Below are 8,952 nucleotides of genomic sequence, written 5' to 3'. Positions count from 1 at the left end.
TGTGGGTTTGAACTTGAAAAGGAAGGCTGCTGCTTTGTATTCATTGTTTCCCTTTTGGGTCTTCGAATAGGTGGACTGCATGCGGCAGCCAACTTGTTTGATATTCTTTTCGAATGACTGAGTTCAAAACTCTTCCGATTCAGCGAATACTCAATTTCGAAATCTCGGTTTTGGGTTGCAGAGATGTCGTTGATACTAGACCCATCAAACGGGTGGGTCGGGTCGAAAATTGTGCGATCCATTTTGACCCATTTTTATGCAATACCAATTTAGGGACCCGTATATAATCCTACACGTATTGCTAAAATATTTTTATATTAAACTCAATTTAGGAAAACTCGTACACAAACTGTAGTGAGAGCGCGGAAAGAGCAAGCGTGAGATTAAGTGAGAGCAAAAAAGAGTGGAGAGAGAATCATAGAAGTGTGTTGGGTTTACTTAAATTGTAAACCCATTAAACACTCATTTATTTTGGATTTTATCATTCTAAACTCATTTATGACCTATTTATTGAAAATTAATATAACAACTCATCCCATTAAATATAGGTTAAAACATGGGTCCATGACCCATTTGGACGGGTTTAGTTGATACCACTTCTTATTGTTGTAGGATACGTAACTCCAACAGTTAATATCAAACGATAGAGTTATGCCCTACTCAAGTTGAGTCGTGAAAACGAGGCATGAAAGTAGAGTTTTGTAAGCGCTCATCAGCATCGATGGTCCACGCTTCCGTACTTTCGATTCCACTCATCTAATTTGGGTGAATCGGGTATCGTTCAACCATTCGCTCATTCAATGCTATTCATTCACTCACGCATTACAATTTCTTTAACATTGGCACAAATTGGGTACACTTCAGCCGGTGGATGAGATGTTTTATCTCTTGTTGTTGACGCACAAAAATGACCATGTCCTTTTAACCAACATGATGCCGAAATAGAGTTCTGTGTGAGTCAGTTTAGTTATTGCCAAGACGTCAATGGAAGAAATTCTGTCGACAAACCCAAGTATTAACGATCGACATGACGCTGTTATACAGCTAGGTGTCAAGCGATTGGACTATCGATAAGACATTAAGGGCCAAATAGCTTATCGGCGATACAAGGACGATTGGTTGGCAATTGACACTTAGTGAATTTAACTTAAGTGGTAAAGGCAAAAAACCGAGAGCTATGAGGATGCCATTTAAGGAGTTATCAATAGTTTGTAGATAAGATTGGCATGTAATCACGGAGAGCTATCTTTGAGCCCGAAGTTGAGCCCGGTGACAATTGAAGGGTTGCGACTGCTTATAGATAAAACGATATGCAGTTCTGGATATGATAATGGAACCGAAAATCAGGGACATGCGGTTGTAACTTTCTATTTGAAAATTAACTACTTAGGAGCGGTTACAATTTGTAATAGGCCATATCAACTGTGTTGAATAACTATGAAAAAGATCCCACAATCATAAACACAACTATATACTTTTCAACAAAAAAAAAAACTATCAATTTATTAGTAACCATTACTCCCACTTATCTTTTTCATAGATTCACTTAGTGTAGATCCTTGTCGCGTTTTCATATTCCTGTCCAAACCGCGCCAACGAACCCAAGTTAAATAGAAACCGAAGATCGACCATCTGGTGAAAGATATTTTGTCGATTGGGACAATTCCAGGCAAAACACTCGCAAAACAATAACGGGATGTGACACGTACATTTTTTTTTCACACTCCGGCCATTCGATAAGAGTATAAAGGAATACTAGCAAGACTTCACACTGCTAAGAAAACAGACCTGAGAAGAAACGAAAGATCACGAAGGATTTGGAGAAGCTTTGCTCGTGCTGTAGAATTCGTCTTCGGGCCCTACACGATTCCAATTACGACTGCGCACGAAACCTCCAGGAATCCACGGCCAATTTTTTTGGCCCAATCCCCTTCGACGCCAAATTCAACTTCACGTGAGCCGATGAAGGACGCAAATTTCCACGTGGACCCGATGGGGGTCGCTTTCCTTCAAGAGATATTTGGGTGTGGTCTGTACAGGTAATGGGTAGCTGTCACACCTTTCTTTAGGTATTGAATCGGAGGATGATTACGTAATTATAAGAAAAAATCAGTGAGATGTATATTCTTTTTTTTTATGCAGGTTCAACCGCTACGTTGTGCAGTTGGTGGCGAGGGACCTTCTTTGACATGAATGAGAACAATCCAACACTTAATGTTACCGCTTGGTTCGTGAATCGAATTCTAAAGTTTTCTAATTTCATTTCCATTTGGATTTAGATTATCCAAAGAGTTCAGTGAAGAACGCTTTGAAACGGTTTTATAACCTAAACACAATGGAATTACGGCTACAGCCCGAAAAAAATGACATTCGATGCTCTTTTAATGCTCTCATTTCAAATAAAAAAGGGGAAAAGTACAGACAAAAAGTCCTAAACCTACTGTATTTGTACCAATTCAGTCCTAAACCTTTCAATTGTGTCAATTTAGTTATAAACCTCTTCACATTTTGTCAATTGGGTTCATACGGCTAATTTAGGCAGGAAAAATGCTGACGTGGGACGTCGGTGGTCCTGTGTGGCATGGTCAGCAAAGACGTGAAAATTTTTATATATTTTTTAATATTTTCTGGTTTTTCTTTTCTTTTCTTTGCTCATTTTTTTTGTTTGGACTGAGCGACCCTCACTGGCACTGAACAAGGGTGTCGTGGCCGTTTCCAGCTCTAGGTGAGGGTTCTTAGTTGGCCCTCAATCCAAACAAAAAAGGTAAAAATAAAAAAATAAAAAAAATATGAAAGATTTTTAAAAAAAATTGTCAACATCAGGGTCAACGCCGACCGTACTGTACTACGTAGGACTGATGGCCGGCGTCCACATCAGTACTTGAGAAGTAGAAAACAAAAGATCGTTAAAATTCTCTTGTGAGTATTATTCCATATCAAAAATTCATTAATAATGGCCACTTCAGAAGTAGAAATCTTTCATTCAATAGTGTAGAGGAATCTTGGATAGGAAGAATTGCTTCGTTAGACTACATTACAAATTGGTTGGTTCGATTTTGTCGGTCTTTTAAATTATAAACCAAAACCAGACCATGAAACAAATACAAACAAAAAGCAAAACCATACCAATAAATTGATAAAGGAAACTTGTCAGTTTGGTTCGATTTGATTCGGATCGACTTATCTGTTTTTGGCTTTTCAAGGACACTCATGCTCATTGGTGACCAAACGGATCACCCAAAAAGGAGAGTAGTGGGCTCCTGTGGTCCGACACATGTTCATTGCCGGGGAGAGGTATGCCTTGCCTTTTTATAGTAAGGTACGGGCCGCACAGTAGAAAAGGCCCCTCAAGCCTTAAATTAGCAATTGCCAAGACGGTATCGCAAATGGGATCGAGCCCGAAACTGTGGATAACTAAATACAAATGATGAAATTGGACCAACACACCAATAGACCAATAGGCCATGCGGCCCTACTGATAAAATGGATTAGAAGGGTGGGGCCGGAAAGTACGAGGCCCAGGATTCGATCCCCGTGAGTATCGCACACATATGTACATAGAAAAGAGAAGTAAAATAAATAAAAAAATAGGATCAACACGAGAGTCGGCAACTCCGTGCCGTCTCTCCATTGATACTTCAACAAATTTCAACTATGGATAACACATGGCTATGAATTCGATAACTACCTTTATTCACATTGATTAACGATGCAGATGGATAAGACAACGAATGGACAGAGGAATTGAGATCAAAATGCAAAAGGATCAACTGTTACCCAAGTAAACTTACCAATGTAGTGTGGTTTTCAAGACACTAGCCTTATCTTGTTTCCGTTCAAACAGATAAGATGGATCGGACGTAGGTGTCATCTACAGCAAGATTTCTTTCTTCCTTCTAATTGCTCCCCTGTCCCACATCTTTTAGGAAAATTCAACTGACAGTCTCCTATCGCACCGCAATCGAGGCTCTCAAGACGAGAAATTACTCATCCGGACCCTAATCAATATGGAACAGGAGCCATCACAATCGTCGATTAAGTGTAATCCCGCATGTGGAATTTCATATGATTAATGACCGCGATTGCTTATGTCCAATGGATCCGAGTTTTGATGAGAACTCTATCAAGGTGACCTTGGATCCGGTTTGCTCGACATGGCAACATGGCAAATTCATGTAAAAATCCACATCAGTTCGGGATAAATATGTTACATATGCAGTAATTTGAAATTTTCGCTGAGTTAAAAATTAATTTAAATATAAAAACATTTTCACTGTCACCGGGAAAAGCCATTGAAAATTTCAAAGACCGAGGGCCCCACCCTGAACCATAACGTGACCTGTTGCAGTACGTGAATCCCAACAAAATTCACCAGATCCGACACTTCCGCCCAGGGACGTACGGTGGCTGGCGGCGGCTACCGAACGGTCCCACGTTACTCACTGCGAGAGAGCCTGTTAGTAAATTTCTAAGGAGAAGATGGCTGCGGAAATGACCATTTTGGGGCCCCCAGAAATTTTCCAGCAAGTAGAGACCCTCGGGCTATTAAAGTCATTTCAGCCACCTCTCTCTCTCCGTTTCGCTGCTTTTTGACCTTTTTTTTTCCCCTTATCTTGATCGCGTGATATCTGAAACGTTATAAGTTCTGATCGATTTCTCAAATTGTTACATTGAATCCCACGTGACATAATTATTTTTTATGCAAATCCATGTTATTATTAAGTCGAAACTTGCCTCTCTTCTCATTTTATATCATTTCGCGCGTCGGGTAATAGTTAGGCCAAATCTAGTAAGCGAAGCTCGATTTCGAAAATCGAACTTAACAATGGATCACCAAAAAAATATGGCCCTTTCGTGAGAACCCATCATTTCTATCCTCGTTGCTAATGCAGAAAACCAAAAGAGGTGTCGTTCTAGGCTCCAGGGAAATGTAAAGAAGAATCTTTGTTTGGAGTGTTTCTGTGATTCGATTCTTGAAACTAGCCCAAAAAACAAAGAGACCAATTACGACATGGCTGGCTGGCTGGCTGCTGCTTAATTAAATTGTCGCGTTCCTTTCACTTTCGAAACCTTAAATGACCAGAAAAGTGGCCATGTGCATAATGTCTCTACCTCCCGCAACTTTTCGGAATGCGGCAACGTACGTCAAAAGCTTGGTTCTCGAACTTCTCGAGAGAAAACGAATTGGCGGACCTAATCTGTACTAAACTCGACAAAATGGACATTATCAAAATAACATAAAAATAGGCTAGTGACCCTCTCCCCCTCGCTAACTCGTCAATCCTCGAAATGCTGTCTGAACGAACGCGGCTGTACAGATTGCATCGTTTGCTCTGAGCAGCAGAAGAAGAAGAACATCGGCAGACTACATGTAGGATCGCATGCGAGGCCTCACCAGAGATTGGCCTCCGTCGACAAAGATAGTTGTCCCGGTCGTGTAACACGAGCCATCACTGATCAGATAGATGATGGTCGAAGCCAGATCGTTTTTGGCATTGAGCCATCTGTGAAGTGGTGCCGCATCCTTGACCACGGTCTTTGCCCTATCCATGCCTACAGATTTTGGATACTCATCCTCTACGTGCAAGCCGCGAGAAATGGCATTCACTCTAATCTTATGCTTTCCCATCTCCAACGCCGAAGTCTGCGTAACAATCCCAAAGCCAAATGGGTCAAATAAGAGATTGGCCGAAGAGGGAGTAAAGTAAGAAACAACACACAAGATTATGATAAACATAATTCCACACTTACTCTGACTAACTGCTGCACTCCAGCCAAACACGATCCATATGCAGCAGCTCCTGGATAAAGCCCTCTTTCCGAGCCAATTATCGACGTCAAGAATACAATGGAACCTCCTCTACGGCCATCTCGCAATTTTACACCGACGGTCTTCAACAAAAACCACGCAGACAGGAAGTTTATGCGTACTATCTTTTTAAACTCTTCTTCTGGTAACTGTAAAGGGTCTTGCATCTTTCCTGTTTGAGAAAAGTAAACTGTAAGCTGGCTTGCTTATGTTCCCACTAGACTAGCAAAAGAAACCGACAGCCATTAACAGTCAGATGTATCTATCCTTAATTTAAACGTGGCCAATCGGAGAGCCCACTCAAGGATACAGAGAGAAAGAACTTTCGAGAATTCTCAAACTTCAGTAATGAAGTTACTACAAACTAAAACAACCCTCCAATGGACATTCTAAGAACGATTCGGCGGGAGAGAGACAGCAGAGAGAGAGAGAGAGAGCAGACAAATTGAAGCAGCACTTAGAGGTGATTCTTCTAAATACCTTCGAAAAGGATGCCTTGGTGACTATAGTTAATCATTTTATTTTAGGTCAACGTCCCATGATTCTTTTGGACTATGGATGAGTCCTTTATCATCTCTGTTGGCACGATCTGTCTCTCTCTCTCTTTTTTCTTTCAATAAGCCACATGACAATGGTACGAGTTACTTTTACTAGATTCACCCAACAGTTTCTCAGAATTTCACTTTGACTTCCTCGTCCTTGCAAAGAAGTTTCACACTCCATTACTCTTTCCTCGGCAAGTCCCAAGCATTTTCATATAGTGAAACAGTTGATAACACAGAGGGCATCTACAGGGGCCTGAAAAGTTGAAAAGCAGTAATACACAACTAAGTCCCCTCTTCCCACTATAGACGTAGACGACGCATTCACAAATCATCGATTTTGTCTGCTCATAACCGTGGAATTTTGACTAATCTCGATGAGCAGAGCATGTCCAGCAGTGTCAGCAAACTCTTTATCTTTTGTCCCTGGTTGAAACATTAGGAGATTAAGTAATATTTCAGGAACTGTAACCAAACTCAACAAATCAATGGATTCCATCCAAACCAATCGCAGGTTCAGCCACCTAACGTTGAAAACAAGACGATTTCATCCAAGAAGCAATTGAATTTACCTCTATCACCAATAAGAATCTCACTTTTCATTCAAATTTATGAACTTATCCACACACTACTTTCGCTCGGTGATACCGAGTACTATCTCATGATTCACAAGGTAAACACTAGATGCTTCCATTATGATTTCCAACTCGTACGCATTGGAAAGAGCAACATACCTTCGTAAGCATAGCAGTGCACGAAAGCATCCAATCCCCCCAAAACATTGCATGCTTTATCCACGGCCTCCGCGAAAGCTCCCTCCCTCTCTTCCTCCATGTCCAATCCGACAACCTCGACCGCCGCCGTCGCGCCGTTCAAAGAACCAACAATCCTCTCACGGACGCTCCTCAGACCCCTTTCATCTCCCAGCAAGACCAACCTGTTCAATAAACAAAAAGCACACGAGCGCGTACGTCAGTTTAACTAATCAACAACTCTATCATCTTCGATCGATACGATGACTCCACGAGTCCTCTGCATTCTTAATGCAGCAGAACCAACCGAACAAATTTCATCCAGAATCGTTCCAGTCCCAACATTGACACAAAGCTAATTTCAAAGTTGGAAGGTTTCACGACGTTTCGTGAGCGATTTTAGGGACGAACGTAACCTGCAACCGCGCTTGGCCAAATGCAAAGCGACGCTCGCCGACATCTCGTCGCCACTGGAGGTGAGCAGAACTCTCTTCGCAGCGCTCGCCATCGAATCCCGATCTCTCCGTACTCCGAGCGCGACCGAATCAATCGAACGACGCCAAGAAAAAGGGAGGATCTGATCTCCTCGGGCAATGCTAGACGACGACGACGATGACGAAGGAAGCGATGGACACAGCGTCCAAGGTGATAGAGATACACCCACGCCGATCGAGTGATGGACACAGACCGACGCTTCGTGGGACATATATATATATATATATACACATATGAAGAAAAACGTTGGCTCAGGTTGCTGCGTGCAAAAAGGGATTCGCGGAAAACGCGAGCGAATTAAATAAAATAATTATTCGAGGGCCAGGGCAGTTCAAATGTGAAAAACCAAAACGGAGCGAAATTGAATGCGAATCAGCGGTGAGGTTTCTGAGATGGTGTCCGCGCACTTGCTGTTCGGTGGTGGTGGGGGAGAGGGGAGGCCACACGAAAATTGAGCTAAAAGCGAGATGATTAGGGAGAGGGGGGCGGGATCCACTACGGGTCCGAACAGCGTGGGGCTGCTCTCGCGAAACGGCGCAGCTGGCGGGGCAAAGCGCCGTCGTCGTGACGTGGCGCGATCTTACTGGCGGGCAAGTGGGGATTAGGGGGAGGGCCCGCTTTGATTCGATGGGGACGTTGCTCTTGGTCTTTGCTTGGGCACGAGTCCGCTCGATGGAAGCCATCGCAGCGTATTATTTCGTTCGAAAAATTGCGACCACCATTATGGTCCATGCGACAAGATGCAACTAAAGGAATCTGCATCGACAACCATGTCCGGAGATGTTAAAGGATGAAACCGGAGGAAAAGGGTCACGGTTCTTCTCCCCACGCGGGACATGCATCCCCCATCGTTTTTTGCATTTGAATTCAGAACAACTTGAATTCACATCAAGTGACCTTTTGCAGAGGAATGATATAGTAAACCCAAAACAGATATTAAAATTAACCATTGCGGCGATCAATTAATTCCGCGCGTGATTGTACATTTTTAACCGTCTGAAATTATTTTAACATATACATTAGATTGTTTAAATAATTGCTTTTTATGAGACAAGTTACTTGAATACGGTAGGTAAAGTAAGTGTGGCATTGAGAATGGTGGGGGCCTCGAGGAATTAGGGCATAGTAAACTCAAAATAGATATTAAAATGAGGTCGGCGAGCCAATTGATGACTCCCACACGTGATTGTTCATTTTTAACCGCCCGAAACTATTTCAACATACGCATCAGATTCATTAAACAATTGCTTCTCCCTAGGACAGCTCAATTGAATACGGTAAGTAAGGCAAGTGTTGCATTGAGGAACGGCGGGGGCCTCGAGGAAATAGAGTTTGGAAAGTGAAAGTCCTCATA

General features: G+C 42.4%; 1 protein-coding gene across 1 annotated transcript; it reads right to left on the bottom strand.

Moving 5' to 3' along the window:
• Positions 1-4,925: 4,925 nt before the first annotated feature.
• On the bottom strand, positions 4,926-7,951 carry LOC115672445 (uncharacterized). Its single transcript, XM_030594254.2, has 4 exons — positions 7,520-7,951; positions 7,086-7,288; positions 5,752-5,981; positions 4,926-5,644 (listed from the first exon to the last, which is right to left on the bottom strand). Exons 1-4 carry the CDS (start codon positions 7,807-7,809, stop codon positions 5,366-5,368), a joined length of 1,002 nt encoding a protein of 333 aa, XP_030450114.2. The 5' UTR covers positions 7,810-7,951; the 3' UTR covers positions 4,926-5,365.
• Between the last annotated feature and the right edge of the window lie 1,001 nt (positions 7,952-8,952).

Source organism: Syzygium oleosum, unplaced genomic scaffold (genome assembly GCF_021117445.2).
Source record: "Syzygium oleosum isolate NSW1041296 unplaced genomic scaffold, Sole_v2.1 Sole_v2.08, whole genome shotgun sequence".
Taxonomy (NCBI): domain Eukaryota; kingdom Viridiplantae; phylum Streptophyta; class Magnoliopsida; order Myrtales; family Myrtaceae; genus Syzygium; species Syzygium oleosum.
Note: the sequence above shows the minus strand (reverse complement) of the source record. Positions and strands in the feature narration are given on the sequence as shown.